The 16,247-nt window shown below is 56.6% G+C and overlaps 1 protein-coding gene across 1 annotated transcript in view; it reads right to left on the bottom strand.

Moving 5' to 3' along the window:
- Sned1 (sushi, nidogen and EGF like domains 1) overlaps positions 1–16,247 on the bottom strand; it is an 81,959-nt gene that overhangs the window by 19,719 nt on the left and 45,993 nt on the right. Inside the window, exons 14-24 of the mRNA XM_048808000.1 lie at positions 14,701–14,817; positions 14,328–14,444; positions 14,041–14,154; positions 13,656–13,829; positions 7,971–8,084; positions 6,929–7,042; positions 6,208–6,321; positions 5,572–5,868; positions 3,466–3,649; positions 1,323–1,435; positions 334–615 (exon numbers count right to left, since the gene is read on the bottom strand). Of these exons, the coding sequence (XP_048663957.1) occupies positions 334–615; positions 1,323–1,435; positions 3,466–3,649; positions 5,572–5,868; positions 6,208–6,321; positions 6,929–7,042; positions 7,971–8,084; positions 13,656–13,829; positions 14,041–14,154; positions 14,328–14,444; positions 14,701–14,817 (1,740 nt within the window). The remainder of the gene's footprint in view (positions 1–333; positions 616–1,322; positions 1,436–3,465; positions 3,650–5,571; positions 5,869–6,207; positions 6,322–6,928; positions 7,043–7,970; positions 8,085–13,655; positions 13,830–14,040; positions 14,155–14,327; positions 14,445–14,700; positions 14,818–16,247) is intronic.

Raw genomic sequence — 16,247 nt, 5'->3', positions numbered from 1 at the left:
GCTCTCTCCCACGCTGTGTCCAGAAATGACTGTGGGCTAGGCCTGGGTGGCCCCTGAGGTGCAGCTGATTCCCTCTCCTTCCTGCTCAGCCCGCCTGGGACCTGCCCCAGGAGCTGTGCGAGATGGGGTTCATACGCTTGTTGTCACTGTCCTTTAAGTCCTGAGGTAGGACCAGCCTCCGATCACGCAGGCTCCTCTGTGTCAGACTGGACCTGTTTCTAGGTGGTCCAGACCAGTGAGGGGCCTGGGGACTGATGACCACCCACATTTCCTGGACAAGGACTGTGTCCACAGGGCTGAGCACACACCCTCTGGCCCTGGCCGCACACTCACACGTGATGATGTAGAGGTGTGCGGGCTCGCTGTGCAGCTGGCCCTGCCCGCTGCTCTGCACGGCCATCACCGAGAGCTGGTACCGCCGCCCTGGCAGCAGATCCCGAACGGTGTAGGACACCAGCTTCCCGTTGGGGACGTAGCGGCTCTTGGTGCTCTGGCCTGTGGTCACGTTGATGACATATGCCTCCAGTGATGTGCCTGGAGTGGGGGTGTCCCAGAGTACATGGGCAGAGGTGGCTGTGACTCGGGAAGCCGTGAGGTTTGCTGGAGGCAGGGGACCTGGACAAGGCAGGGACAGCAGAGGAGGTGATGGGCAGGGTGGTGGTGGGGCTCTGACAAGAACGCCATGTGGGATCTGAGAGGGTCACTGAAGCCTCACCTGAAGCCAGGCCTGTGACTAGGGACAAAGGTGCAGTTCTGAGAATGGCGTCAGAGCCCACTGCTGCAACCAGGCACAGGCAGCGAACCCGCCATCCTCTGGGGTCCCAGTGCCAGTGCCACCACGAGGTGGGCCATGGACAGTGGACCAGCAGCTCAGGGCCCGGGGAGGCAGAGTCGTCCCTGCTGGGCCAGCTCTTCACAGACTCACCACCCTGCCCACCTGCCCTCCCCATGTAGTGGCTGTTGTGCTCTCCACACTTGGGGGTGGACTTGGGGCCAGTGACACCAGGGAGCTTAGAGTGGGCTGTCACATGGTCCAAGAGCCCGGGACTGTGTGTGCATCCTTGTACTCTCTGGTCAGTGTTGAGTGGGAAACTGACCTGAGGAGCTGCCAGGTGCTGAGGGCAACATTGGACATGTCCCCAGTAGAGGACCCAGACCAGCCTGGTGCAGGGACCCTCCTGATGGTCTAAGTGGAGAGGCCTCAGGGAGTCTAGGTCTGAGCTCACGGTGCTGTGCACACTCTGGAGAGGGCTGAGGAGGCTGGCCGGAAGCAGTCCTCTCCAAGGGTGCCTGTGGGGCAGAGGCCACACTGGCCTACTTACGTGTCCACACGTGCAGTGGCACGGAGGCCAGGCTCTCTGTAGGATGCTCTGCTCCCCCAGGCCCACTGAGGGTGGCCACCCACACGGTGTATCTCCTTCCTGGCAGCAGGGCCCTGCCGTGGGGAGGAGGACAGGGACATGTGAGGGCCCGTGGCCAGCTCTGATAACCAGGGGTGGGGCCTACTGTGGCTGGCAGTCCTAGGTGCTCCTCTGGTGGGAAGCCCCTCCACTGTGTGGTCTAGCGAGGGACTGAGCAGGGTCCTGTGCTGAGAGCAGCCACACTGTGGTCAGAGAGCTGATGTTCCCTGTGTCCCTTCTCTGAGTGGGTCCCAGCTCCCAGTGCCACTCTGTGCTCAGTCCCCCTGGTGAACCTGGCTGGGGGCAGTCCTGGGCCAGAGTCAGCAAGTGCCCTCCGGGGCCCTGCTGGTGTGTCTTCCATAAGGCACATGGGGTTCTTCTTTGGAAGAAGCTGGGATGTGAATCAAGGGAAATCACAGCCGAGTCTGAACAGCGAACAGGAGAGGGATCTGGGCAGATGTGGGGCAGGACGCCCTGGGAGGCTGCCTCGCTTTCCTGTCACTCTGGACTTTGATGAGGGCCTGCCGCTCCTGAGGAGGTGGGGTGAGAGCCTGTGGTGGCTCTCCATCAGTCTCAGCGCTCAGCAGAGCAGCCTTGCCCTCCCGCCTCGCCTGGTGCTCCTGGGTCAGCCCGCACACAGCCCACAGGAGCCAGGAGGCAGAAGATCCTTTCCCCAATAGTAGGGACCACGATGTTGCTTCTGCTCAGAGGTGGGACACAGAGACAGCGCTGTGTTGGCAGCCCCTCCCTCCAGCCAAAGTGACTTGGTGATTTGAAGGCCAGTGCCCTCCTGCTTCCTTGTTCTTTTCTTCCCCTCTCGGCAGCCAGACATCAAGGACAAGGATATTCGAAAGCAACTGCTGGTGGCGGGAAATGGGAAGGTAACTCCTCAGAGACTGTCCTGGCAGGGATGGCTTACAGCAAAGCCAAACAAAACAACAGAGACCTGAGTCTAAACCAGACGAAAAGAGCAGGGGCCCTGTCTAGTGGCGCAGGCCTGCCACCTGCCACCCAAGCCACTCTGGAGGCTGAGGCAGGAAGACTGCAAGTCCAGGCCAGACCTACAGCTTAGCAGACCCTGTCTCAAAATAAAAAAACAAAAAGGGGATGTAACTCAGTGTGGAGTGCCCCTGGGTTCAATCCCAGCACTGGGGAAAAACAGAGGGGACATCAGTTCCAAGGGTGCCATGTCATTTGATTCAAATTCAGTTTCAACAACAATAACAACAAAATCAGAGTATATCAAGAAACACGGCGCATTCAAAGGAAAACAGAAACTCCCTGAGAAAGATGGCTACCTCTGCTAGAGAAAGGCTCTGAAGTGACAGCCCTGGAGCAGCTGAGAGAAGTAAGCGGGTGTGGAGCGAGGAAGGGAGCCCTGGGACCAGGAGGGCAGAGAAGGGGCTCCGCGGAAACCAGTGGGCCCGGGGAGAGCAGGCAGGCTGCTCTGAGCACCGGGGACTGTCTGCTGGCTTGGGAAAGAGCACACACTGGGGAAGGGTCTTGGCACATAAGTGCAGGTGATTCCAAGGTACCCGGGTAGGGCACCCAGGAGTGGGGCTGCTGGAGGCCACCTGGCCTTGCCATGGTCCCCAAGCTCGCCCTGCAGCGCTCACCTTCTGCATGGCCCCTCTGAGCCCCCTGAGCTGGGCACTGCTGAGATGCCTCCACCTGCTCCCTGGGAATGCCCTTCACCCTGTGGACACAGGAGCCACAGGAAGCTGCCAGCCAGATGCCCCTCCAGTTTCTCTGCCTCCCCAAGCACTGCTGGAGCAGGGGTCCAGAACTTGGCCTCTGGCAGGTGGACCCTGGGACTGGAAGAAACCTGGCCGTCCACCCCCCATGACTGGTTTCCAGCAGCCAAGGTGCTGCCCCAGGACCCTGAAGCTCTCTGGGCACTTTGCCGTGAGGCGCTCCTTAGATGTCCTTGTGAGGAGGCAAGGCAGGGGCCGTCCCAGAACCAAGCTGGGCTTTCCCGGGCCCCAGACCCTCCCAGGCAAGGGACAAGCAGGTGCACAGACACAGAACAGCTGAGACCTTGTGTCCCCCAGGAGCCACCTCTTACCCAAACGTGAGTCGGTCCACGCTCTTGTCCACCTCGGTGGATTGGGCCTCGGTGGCCTCAGGGTGGAGAATGGACACTCGAATTCCACTGATGGTGGCATGATGGATCCTGTGCAGAGCCCACCGCACTGAGATGGCATCAGCTGACACGTTGGTGACCTCTATGTCCTCAATGGGGCGGGGGCCTGGGGGGCAACAGATGGTTCAGCAGACACCAGCACATTCATGCTTCTGGGGAAGCAGGGCTTGAGACAAGGCTTGAGAGGCTGCTGGGGTCACCGAGAGGCCACTGGTGAGAATTGTCCCCTCAGCAGCCCAGCAGGGATTTGGGGTAGGGGAGGTGCCCAGGTTCCTCACCTCCAGGATGGCAGCTGCGGAGGGCCCACTGTGGGCACCCTGAGCCAGCCAGGCCCTTAGAGGCAGGCGGAGTCGCCTCCCTCTTTAGATGTGACAGTGACGTGCAGAGGGTGGGGTGAGGGTGGGAGTCCTTCCTGACCCCAGTGAACCAGGGCACCCTCTCTTTCCTTTGTGCTGTTTTGGTCCAGCAGTTAACATCTGGGCAGTGCTGGGCCCAGGGGATGTAGGCTGCAGAGTCTGCAGTGACCACAGGGAGGGGAAGCTCGGGAGCTCAGCTCCTCACCTTCTGTGTCCTCAGAAGCTTGAGAGCTGCTGCTGAGAGGCCAGGAGAGACTAGAGGGCTCATGGCACAGTGCCCAGCCTGGTGGATGTGGCGCGGACAGTGGCCCTTCCCACAGGACCCTGGTCTCCAGTGGGGGCAGGGGAGAGACGCAGTCTCTTCCAGATGCCTTTGGAGGGCAGACTCCATCTTGGGAAGCCGCCCACGTGCATCTTTCTGAAACTGTGTTCAAGATGAGCTCACCCACCACCAGCCCTCTGATGGCCCTGCTGGCCTCCTGCTCAGGACCACACAAGTGTGCACTGCAGGGCTCCTCCTCTGAATAGAGTGTACTGTGTCCTCAGTGTGTGGGGACCTCTGGCCTTTGCCGCCTTCTGCACAATAGGTCCTCTGGGCCCCCTGCAGTGGGCACAGTGTCCTGAGGACCTTGGCCTGTCCCTTGCTTGCCAGAGTCCAGCCGGGCTGAGCTGTGCCTCCTGGTGTGAGCCTCTGAGCTCCTGCCACTTTGCCCCCCACCTCGCCCATCACAGTCCACGAGACAGGTCCCTGGCTCTCACTGCCTGCTGGGCCAGCGGCAGGGACTCCAGCAGGTGCTCGGTTGCATGCTGGACCACAGCCACCCTCACCCCTCCTGGTCCAAGCTCCTCGGCCCTTCCCTCCTTCCTAAAGACTCCAGCACCCCTGCCCCATTCACTGCTCCTGCCTCTCAAGTACACAGGTGTGGCCTCCACGGCCCCATCTGGACACAGACCTCCTGTTGAAGCTGATGCTGGTCACCTGGTAGAGGGCCAGCCCTCAGACTTGTAGCAGATCCCACTCCTCAGCCACCCATGGGCTTGTTCCAGGGACTCGTCTTCCTCCCTGAATGGTCTCCAGCAGCAGACAAAGGAGCTGAACCTCGACACCCACTGTCACACTCCCCTGATAGCCACACCCTCCTTGTGGACACCGTCTGACACCCTTTCTTGACAGCTTCGCCAGGCTCCCTCTCTCCACCCTCAGTGGCCTGCCACCACTCAAGCTCCTGCCTCCCGGGCTCTGGAACTTCCCTTGTCTGCCTCCCCAGACTCTCGTGTCCCCCTCCACCCACCCACAGGTGGAGAGCCCATTTCTACAGCTTCGTCCACTGGTCACAGCCATCAGTGCCCTGAGCTGACACCTCCAGAAGAAGGAGCCACAATGGCTCCCAGGCGTGTCCTAGCAGAGATACTCCTCATTCCCACAGGACAGAACCCCTCCCCTTGGCCATGTCCCCTACCCAGACCCTCCCAAGCCTTCAGCTTTCACTTTGGAAACCCGCGCAGGGCTACTGCCCTCAGTACCCGTCTGCCCCCTGCCCTCCGTCTGGGGGGCCTGTTCTTTCCTGCATTTGCCTTGGCCTCTGCCTTTGACGCCTGCTCCTGTGAGAAGCTCGGCCCCTGCCTGCTGACTCCCTGTGTAGGGCGGAGGCCGTGCCTGACGGGCACTCACGTGTGCGGGTGAGCAGGGCTGCAGGCCTGCTGATGTCGTTCTTGTTGTTGGTGTTGCGCTTGACGGAGAAGACGGAGATGTTGTAGGCCCGGCCTGCCGCCAGAGCCCTCAGCTGGTGTGAGGAGCGGCTCCTGTCCACAAAGTCCGTGCGGCGGTAGGAGCCGTCGGAGGACACGTAAGTGACCGCATAGCCATCGAGCACCTGCCTGGTGGCAGGGCCCTCGGGTGGGCTCCAGGAGATGGAGACCCCACTCTCCTCCACTCTCTCCACCCTGAGGGCCGTCGGTGGAAGGAGCTCTTCAGGGTTTGGGCCAAAACACAAAAGAAGGGAGTGGTCAGCTGCTGCAGGAACCCTTGTCCCTGTCAGGCACCCCTTTTCGGACCCTGGGCCGGGACAGCAAGGTGTTGTGGCAGGGAGCCTCACCCTCGGCCCTCCCCCTGCAGTCCTTGGCTCCTGCCCGTACTGGCCTCCCAGAGGGTCACACCCCTCTCCCTGCTTCTCAGGAGAGGAGCCTGGGTAAGCAGTGGCCCGTTCTGTCCTGGGGACCTCTAGGTCCCCTGCCTGCCCCCTGGTGAAGGGGATGGCCGCCCCAACCCCAGCTCCCTGTCTCTCCCTCTGAACCCCTAACTGCTCACCTTTGGCACAGTCCTTGCCTGTGAAACCCACTTTGCAGGTGCAGCTGTGGGACCCATTGATGGCCAAGCAGTAGCCGCGGCCCCCACAGGGGCTAGAGAAGCAGGGGTCACTCACTGAGGTGGGAAACAGCAATGAGGCCCAGTGTCCTTGGGTCCCCTTGCTCCTGGGAACTGGGCTGCTCCCAGGTGAATGGGTGTGGCAGGGTTGGCCCAGTGACAGCACCTGCCTCCCCATAGCTGATGGTGGTGGTCAGGCCCCTCCTGGCCATGAGTTGGGCCACCACACTGTAGCTCCTGTAGGAGGGGAGACTCAACACAGGTAGGGAGAGGCATTCCAGATAACGCTGGGGAGGGAGTGGACAGTGCGGCTACTGCGGACAGGGGCCAGGGAGGGCATCACCTGGAGGGCCCCTGCTGTGGGCTAATTGGGGGACCGTTCCCGATGGGAGGGACAGAGAGTGTCTGGTCTGGGCTACAAGGAGCTTGGCCTGTCCAGGGACAGCAGGGCCAGGGCTGGACATGAGGCCACAGAGTGGGTGTGTGCTCAGGATGTCCAGGACTATGGTGAAGGTGAGGGCCACACACGGTGTGTGTGTGTGTGTGGGGGGGGGCTCTTGGAAAGCACCGTCTGGGGGCCAAGGAGGTCAGAGGAAGGGCCACCTGCCCAAGGACTGAGGAGGACCTCCCAGGGAGTGGGCCTCAGGCAGGCCTGCCACCCTACCTGTCTCACAGTGGTAACCGAAGAAGCCCTCGGGGCAGACGCACAGGTAGGCCCCACCGCCGTTCTCACACCTCCCTCCGTGCTGGCAGGGGCTGGGGTCACAGGCATCCACCTCTGGAGAACACCCAGAGGGTTGGCCCGCGCAGCAGGGGGGCCTCTGGGGGAGGGAGGAGAGGACAGCAGGAAGAAGGGGTAGGGGGAAAGGAGCATTGGCCGAGAGAGGGGTGTGGGGAGCCCACGGGGTGGAAGGGGCTCCTGGGGAATCCCCCTCAGCCCTCCCCACAACTTCCCTCCCAAGGTGGCCAGAGCCCTGGCCGTCACTCGCCCTGGGTGTCCAGCAGGGAACGGGACCCCACCACCCCTGATCTTCCAGAGGCCAGGCTCTGTTTGGGGACCCTCCCAGGAGCCCCCACCTGTCCCTCAGTACACTCCAGTCAGGCTGCAGAGCCCTGGCTCGCAAGTGGCAGGGAGGTCCCTGCAGGAGCCCCCGTCCCTGCAGGGCTACGCTCTGCACTCATCTGTCTCTGAAGACAAAGTCCAGGCACCAGCCTGTCCCTCAGGACTCTGGCTGCTCCTGGAGGAGCCTTCAGCCCCAGGGTCACCACTCTGCATCTGGGCCTTTCCTCCACGAGCCCTCGCTCCCCTTCCTAGGTGCGCCACCTCCACTGCCTGCCCCTCCTCCTAGGGACCAGTGTTTCTGTTTGGGCTTAGAGTCAGAATCATAAGGGGCATAGTGCTCATCCAGCCACGCTCTGGCAGGCCTCCCACCTCTGCCAGCTGGCAGCAGCGGACAGGGGGGAGGCCATCCCCACCTGCCCTCAGGCAAGTGTCTCTCAGTTGAGCTCTTAGTCCCCAGGATAGGAGGAGGCAGAGATGTCTGCAAATCTCTGTCCTGGACACTAGAGCTGGCAGGAACTTGGGGAGCAAGAGGTGGCCCAGCTGGCCATCTGGACAGAGACCCATCCAGGGGAGGAATGACTAGGGCAAGGAGGCTGTGCCAGGGCCCCAGTGCCTCCAACTGTCACACCCAGGAGTCTCTTACCCAGTTCACAGTGGGCTCCCTCATAGCCTCTGCTGCAGAGGCACAGGTACCCGGCAACGTGGTCCTGGCAGGAGCCCCCATGCAGGCATGGCTGAGACCGACACTCGTCCACTTCTGAGGGAGGAAGACCCCAAGAATAAAGCCATGTGCCCTTAGTTAAGCCAAGTTCAGATGAACACAAACTAGTGCTGAGGGTTCAGAGTCCATGACACCCTGTAGTTCTTGCAAAGGCCAACACCAGGGGCCAAGCCCCTCGGAGGGAGGGGCAGGTTGTAGCCCCAGGACTCAGAGCCTGGCCATGGCTATGAAATTATGGGGATGATCATGGTCATCTTAAGGGCTCACGGAAGACACTGCGGATTTAATTCCAATTTTGGATAGGTCCAAAACACACGAGGTTTGGCAGAAAATGTTCCGTGTCAAATTTTGCCATTTCAGGATACAACAGTCCTGTGTGAAACCAGTGTATTTGGAGGCCAATCTGGTTCTGTGTGGTGAATCTGTATGGTGAATCTTTTAAACTGGGAGTTGTGCTCCTGAGTTCAGATGTTCAATCTGAGGAAAGTCTAATGTCAACACCTACAAAGCAAGTGAGCAGGAACGGCCTGGGGGGCCGGAGCCAGCACCCGCCTGGGAGCTGGGCGCTCTGTGCCCTCGCACTTGGGCTTCCTCCCTCCTCATGGAACTGGCTTGCAAGTATGATTTCTTTGCCTTTTAAAAACCCTGTGAATGGCTAGACAACGGGCGGTTCTGCTTTTGCCTGTGACCTGTACTAGTAGAACATCACAGTGTGTGTTCTTTCCCACCCAGCATTTTGACAGTGGTCTCTGCGGTGTGTGACCACCTCAGACTCATCCTTCCTTGTCTGGTGGACACTCGTGTTGGTTCCAGACTATGGCAATGACAGCACATGCTGCAGCAAGTACCCCACCTGCCCCCAGTACAGATGTGCAAGTGTCTCCAGATTTCCCCCAAAACGGGGTCGCTGAGGTCAGCTCAACAGGCCAGTCACCACATCCAAGTGCTCATACTGACTTCCTCTCATCCCGCCAGCCATCTGCAAAACACTGCTGGCCCACATTCTCACCAAGACAGGCTTCTTAGACTTCGGAATTTTGCCAACAGAATGTCTCGTTGTACTTCTGATCTGCATTTTCCTAATTACTAATGAAGTCGACTTTTCATGTTCGTTGTCCACGTGTCTCTTCTTCCACCACAGGCCTGTTTGTGTGTCCTGCCTGTTTCCATACTGGTTGATTGTTCTCTCCTATGGACACATTGGCATTTTTCACACCATCTTGAAACAGCTCCTCATCAGTGCACATGTGTACTGGCATGTGCCTCTGTACCCTCTTGAGGTTCCAGCTGACGTTTCACTTCTCACTTAAGTTCCTAGTTCTTGCAGGAACAAGTTAGTCCATTCATTTCTTTTACAAGTGCATTTTGTGGCTTTCCTTAACCAAAAGCAAAAAAGATATTTACCTATATTCTACCCACATAATTATATAGATTTTGTTTTCGTTTTGGTACCAGCTCATGAGCTATTTCAAAACATCATTTAAAATATGGGGATGGTGGCTCACACCTGTAATCTCAGCAACTTGGGAGGCCGGGGCAGGAGGATCACGAGTTCAAAGCCAGCCTCAGCAATTTAGGGAGGCCCTAAGCAAATCAGTGAGACCCTGTCTCAAAATAAACTTTACAAAAGGGCTAGGGAGATAGAGCACTAATCTCCAGGGTATATAAAGAACTCAAAACACACCCCCCAACCCCCAAATAACCCAATCAGTAAATGCACAAAGGAACTGAACAGGCACTACACAGAAGAAGAAATATGATTGTCAACAAATACATGAAAAAATGTTCAACATCTCTAGCAATTGGAGAAATGCAGGTTAAAACTATCACTGAGATTCCATCTCACTCCAGTCAGAGTAGCAATTATCAAGAATAACTATAAATGTTAGTAAGGATGTGGGGAAAGAGGTTCACTTATACATTGTTCACTTACACATTGGGACTGCAGATTGGTGCAACAACTCTGGAGAGCAGTATGGAGATTCCTCAGAAAATTTGGAATGGAACCACCATTTGACCCAGCTATCCCACTCCTGAGTTTATACCCAAAGGACTTAAAATTAGCATATTACAGTCACACAGCCACATCAATGTTTATAGCAGTTCAATTCATAATAGCTAACTTACGGAACCAACCTAGGTACCCTTCAACAGATGAATGGATAAAGAAAATGTGGATGTATACACAATGGAATATTACTCAGCCATAAAGAGAAATGAAATTATGGCATTTGCCAGTAGTAAATGGATGGAATTGAAGACTACCATGCTAAGTGAAATAAGCCAACCCCAAACAAGGTACCAAAGTCCAAATGTTCTCTCCGATATGTGGATGATAACACACAATAGGGGGTGGGTAGGGAAGACTAGAGTACTTTGGTTTAGACAAAGAGGAATGAAGGAAAGGGAGGGGAAATGAGAATAAGAAAGATAGTAGAATGAATCGGACGTAACTTTTCAATGTCCATGTATGAATACAAGACCAGTGCAACTCCACATCATTTATAACCAGAAGAATGGGAAGTTGTACTCCACGTATGTGTATGTTAAGATGTACTCTACTGTCGTGTATACAGAAAAGAACAAATTAAAAAATAAATTACTTAACAGTGATAAAAGCGGGGAGCTGGGGATGTAGCTCAGTGGTAAAACACCCCTGGCTTTAATCCCTGGTACCAAAGAATAGAATACAATAGCTCAAATCTGCATGGAGATTTTAACATGTACCTTGCTACTACTAACTTTTTTTTTTGCTTGTTCAGAGAATGCATTATCTTGGGTGTCCACCTGCATAACAGTTCAAATCTTCTACCTCTCTGCTGTTTGTCTCCTTAGCCTGCAACCAACCAACTGGGTACACATTTTTAGATTTTAAGTTTATTTTAATATTTATCCTTTTGGGGATTTGCTGAGCTGCTTGGATCTCTGTGTTGACATATTTCTTCAGTTTTTAGAAAAAAAAAATCATTCTCTCTCTGAATATCTCTCTTATCTACTGTGTCATCTATCACCGGGGCCCAGTTACGGACTTGTTTGCGATCGCCCACAGACATGTGATCTCTGCCTGATCTTCAGCATTCATCTTTTCATTATTTGTTTCCGCTCATCTCCCCTCTGATCCACAGATGAAGAAGCTCTGTGGTCCTGGCTTTGAGTCCAGCTCAGTCTTCATTTCAGATTGCACTTTCAGTCCTAGAATTTCTGTATTGTTACATTTAAATCTTTCTTTTTCCTGGTTGGGTTCTCTATCATTTCATTCATTTCACCTCTTTTCCCCTCTGTCTTCTGAGCTACAGTGGCGTTTTAAATTCCTTGTCTGTGAATTCCAACATCTGGGGCGCATGTAGGCCTATCTGGATTGACGATTTCCTTCTAGATTACCATCGTGATTCCTTGCTTCTCAGACACAGTTTGGACAGAAACAGCAGGGCCTGGGAGTGGGGCTCACAGCACAGTGAGGGCCTGAGTTGCTTCTCAGCCCTGCAGCACACAAAGCCAGTGGAGACTTGGGTGACCGCTCCTCCCTGGAACGAGCCCTACCCTGGGTGAGGCAGGTGGGCCGAGCAGCTTCTCACTCTCCTTGATGCTCCCAGGAGCAGAGCTGGCTTGGCCTGCAGCACCACTTCAAGTGGCTTCAGTTTGCAGTGGCTGTAAACACTCAGGCCTCTCTCTCTAGAGCTGGCCTTGGATCCTGGCTTTGCACCCGAGAAGGTCATGTGGGGAGAGCCAGTGGGACCTGAATCCCTGCGGCTGTGCTCGGCTCCACCGTGCTTGCCCACAGTATCGAGTGCTGGCTGGACTGCTCTGCTCCCCAAGGCACCTGCCCATGGTGGGGAGAGACGCACCTGCAGTCTTTCTCACCTGCGAAGGGCTTGCCCAAACTGCTTGCACCCCAGATCTTGGACAGGTCAGCAGACATGATCCTAGGCTTGGCGGTGTTTCTTCCAAGTCACACCAGAATGCCAGTGTCCATATGATCAGTGTGTCTCCTTGGGGGTTTAAACCACCTCCTGTGGCCTTACTTCTGATGGGTGCTGTTGGTTCTTTTTCCTCTGTAACCTGCTCTTCTCTCCAGATGTGCAGATGTTCTCATTATCCCATGGCACCTTTGCATTTCCCTGTGATGTGGCTGGGCTCCCTTTCCTCCTGCGGGATGCGCCATGAGTCCTTCCAACCCATCCTTCTTCTGTAATCCTGGAATTTAACTCACAGCTGCTAGGAGTTTTCTCTCTTGTATTTATCTTCTCTGTATATCTACATTTCTCTACACATTACGGCTCTCTTCTTCTTGGGTCCCTTTGTCCAGGGTGGGCACTGCGCTTCACCCTCCTTTTGATGCACAGTCTTTCCCTCTTCTTCCAACTGTCTTCAACTTATTCTTCATCTATGTCCACTACTAAATTATGTTTCTTTCAACTATTGTAGTCTTAAATCCTTTTATTTATACTTTCTCCTTAAAAACTATTGATCCTGTTTTGTATGGGCAACGCCAAGCTGAGGCTTGTGCGCCGCTTTGTACTATTTATAGTGCAGTGGCTGTAAGCACTCAGGCCTCTTCCTCTACAGCGGGACTTGGATCCTGTATTTGTACTGTACAATATGAAGCAGGCATGATCGAGAGTGTACCTGCTATTTTGTGCTGTTAGTCTGCTTTCTGCGCTTTCCACTCCCGGGGCTTGCTGTCTGGACCTCCTTTCCTACTCTGGAGTGGCTGTGCTTCTCGGGGGCCTCAGGGTCTTTCTGGTGAGCTCCTGTTCTCTTGAGGACACTGGCCTCTCATGTGGCAACAAGCTGGGGAGAAGCAGCCCTGGAAAGGTCTCTTGACAGTCAGGCATGAGCCTTGGGAGGTCGGGAGTAGAGGACAGATGGTTGTGAACCGGGCAGCCCATAGAGCTCTTCACCTGGGTAGGGCTGCACAGGGTGGGTTGGGCTTTGGGGACATTTGGGAGATATTAATGGGCTTATGTGCCCCATTCCTGTCTGGATGATGTCACCACCAGCCCTAAGCTTGTTGCTTAGAAATCCTTGTTTTATGAAAACCATGTAAACATCACACAGCTTTTCGGAGGAAGAGCCTGGATGCCTTGGCTTGGTGCAACACTCGTGCCACTGTGTCAGAGCCCCTGCGCCTTGAGGCCGCCTGCCTCCAGGTATGCACCCTAAGCTCCGGAGCAGACACAGGCAGGACCCAGAGGCAGTGCTCTCTGGGGCAGCCCTCTGCCGTGCCCTGCGTGTGGTGGGGGGTGGGGTGGGGTGGGGGGTGTTGTGCAAACACATATCTGACACCACAGGTCTGGGTGGGTGGGAGTACGAGGCAGGTCCTAGCCTGGGTCTGCCTCCTTAGGACCCTGCACTTGGCCACGTCTTGGCCTTGGCGGCTTCATCTGCAGAGTGGGCCTGTAGGAGGTTGACCCTCTGTTCTGAGCTACTCTGAGGATAGGGAAGCCCTTAGTGAGGATGTTCCCGAGTAAAGTTGACAGGATCCACATCCTCAATGCACAGAGAGGAGACAGGGAAGGTGGGGCTGGGCCAGGAGGAAGCTGGCTGGTGTGTGTGTGGGGGGTGTGTGTGTCCCGTCCACCCTCCCCTGAGGGCCCACGAAATCACCTAAGCACTGGGGAAGCTGACTCCAGACACCTTGCGGCAAGCAGATGCTGGTGTGGCTGGGGGCACTCAGGCTGTAGCCATGGTCACATGTGTACAAAGCCACCGAGCCCAGGCGAGTTCCATTGAAGCGCATGGTGGCATGCTTCACCTCTTCTGGGCGGCCACAGTCCACCTCTGCAGGAACAAGAGCACAGCAGCCTGTCCAGAGCCGCCATTCCTCTGCTGGGCCCAGGGTCTGAGGAGGCCCAGCTCGCACCCTGCTGGAGCAAGGTGCTGGACTTTTGGGCACTGGCAGTTTCTGAGGTTTCCTTCCTTTTTTCCTTCCCGTCTCTGCCCGGTCCCACCCTTGGCATGGCCCCCCAGCCCAGTCCCCTGGATTGCTCACCTGCCTGGCACCGGTGTCCTGTGTACCCTGCTTGGCAGTGACAGGAGAAATCCATGCCTAGATCCTCACAGGTGCCCCCATTTACACACGGGCTCCGGAAGCAGGGGGAGGGGGCTGAAAGAGAGCAGGAGGGTTCCCATCACCAAGTCTCCCGAAGGGCTCTCAGATGCATGGGGGTGTCCTACCTCCTGAACCCAGATCCACCTCCTATTCCTGCAGGACCCAGGCCAGCCCTGCCCACTGGGCCTATATCCATAGGAGAGTTCCCCTGCTGTTCCCAACCCTACCTATCTCACAGTGCCGCCCGGAGAAGCCTGGGGGACAGTCACACTTGTATTTGCCAATGTAGTGGAAGCAGGTACCACCGTTGTGACAGGGGCCGGAGGCGCAGGAGTCTGGTTTCCCTGAAAGCAGAAGGCACCCAGCAGGGTCAGGTGTCACGGCTAGACGCTTCCCTTCACCCCCACCCACTTCCCTAACATCCTAGGGCTGGGAGCCTTCGTGATGGGGTATTCCTGAGAGACACACTCAGGTGGCTGGGATGGGGGCTGGGGGTCTCGGGTGGAAGTTTGGCTCCCTCCCACTCTTCCCCTGCTGATTCCAACTGGTTGGGCCCAGTTCAGGGCTTGCCAGCCACCCCACTCCATGCTGGGGCCGCACCGATCTCACAGTGCCTCCCGGTGAAGCGGTAGGGGCAGCTGCAGTGGTATTCGCCCCCTGACTCCTTGCACGTGCCCCCATTCCGACAGGGCCCTGAGCTGCACAGGTGTGGCCGGGCTGTGTGGAAGGACAGAGACGATGGTGAGCACAGAGCAGCCCACGGCTCGTGCCTTCTGCCCCTGGCAGGCCAGGCCTGCTTCTCGGCTGAGGCCAAGTTAGCCAGGACATACACGGGGGGGGGGGGGGGGCAGGGCTTGCAGTCTGTAGAGCCCTACTGAGCCTCAGGTGGGCTCTTTGGTGGAGAGCAGGCCCCACACCACAGCACATGATGCTCCCTCCTTCCTGTCTGGCATCTGAAGGGGGGGGGGCTGAGTTGTGATTGATGTGACATCACCATCCATAGCAGTGGTTGTGAGGCCTGTGCTTTAAAGGTGTGATCTGAATGGCAGTTGCCAATCAGACCTGTCTGTCTGTCCTCCCATCTTGACCACCACAGCTTGACAGGGCCTAGTGAGTTGGGTCCTTGGATTTCTTGCTGTCCTGCCAGGAAGGCATAGCAAGAGGGGGCCTTCCTGTCCCTCAGAGTCCACCCCTCCTCTCCCCCACTCTACACCCTGGGAGGCCTCACAGCTGCATGTCCCACCTCTGAAAGCAGACTCCTGAATCCTCCCTGGGTCCCCCCTGGGGCTGTCCACACCTGTGGCTTCCTCTGCTCTCAGGAGCAGGGCCCCTGAAGGGAGCCTACGCAGTTCCTCAGGTGGGCACAGGGACAATGGTGCAGGGATACTGGGTACTGGGAACCGGGCCTAGGGAGGGGTGGCACGTGCTCTGGGAGCTGTGGCCTCCAGCCCTTACGGGAGGTGGGTTGCTGGAGGAGAGTGCAGATGAGTTCTGGGCAGGGCCCAGGACGGGGGCAGTGGTTCCAGGAGCATATGGAGGGGGAGAGCTCAGCAGGTCTGGCAAAGAACTGAGCAGGGGCCCCTTCTCTTGTGAACCCCCTTTCTTGCTGCAGGAGTAGGAGAGGCCAGAGGGGTCTCAGGGGCCACTGTCAGGGACAGGTGAAGAGCAGCAGAGGTGTCTGGGAAGCTCCTAGGTGGATCAGATAGGGTATTGGCTCTCCAGAGAAGCCCAGGCCGGAGCCTGGGATAAAAGGCCTGACCACACTGGACTCTGGCCAAGGGATGCCTGAGATGCTGGGAGATGAAGGCTGTAAAATGTCTACATTCTCCACATGTAATAAGGTTAACAAACTTCTAATGAAATACTTTAAAAAAAAAAACTCAATACAATGATTCTAAGATCTATTTGGAAAAATGCTGAGCAGAAAGAAAGTAAAGCCCGTTCTGAGGGATGCAGATCAGAACAAATGACAAAAAAGACAGTCAAAATAATGAGGCGCTGCTCCGGATAAGTACGACAGAGCAGCATCGCAAGGGAGGTTCCAGAATGATGCCAGGAAAAAACAGAAGATGCTCAGAAATAGAACCGGGGGCCTGCGCACAGGCGCTCTCCAGGGTGCTGACCCCGCAGCATCCCCGCAGGCCCCG

This window comes from Marmota marmota, unplaced genomic scaffold, assembly GCF_001458135.2.
Source record: "Marmota marmota marmota unplaced genomic scaffold, marMar, whole genome shotgun sequence".
Lineage (NCBI taxonomy): Eukaryota > Metazoa > Chordata > Mammalia > Rodentia > Sciuridae > Marmota > Marmota marmota.
This window is presented reverse-complemented; position numbering and strand designations above follow the sequence as displayed.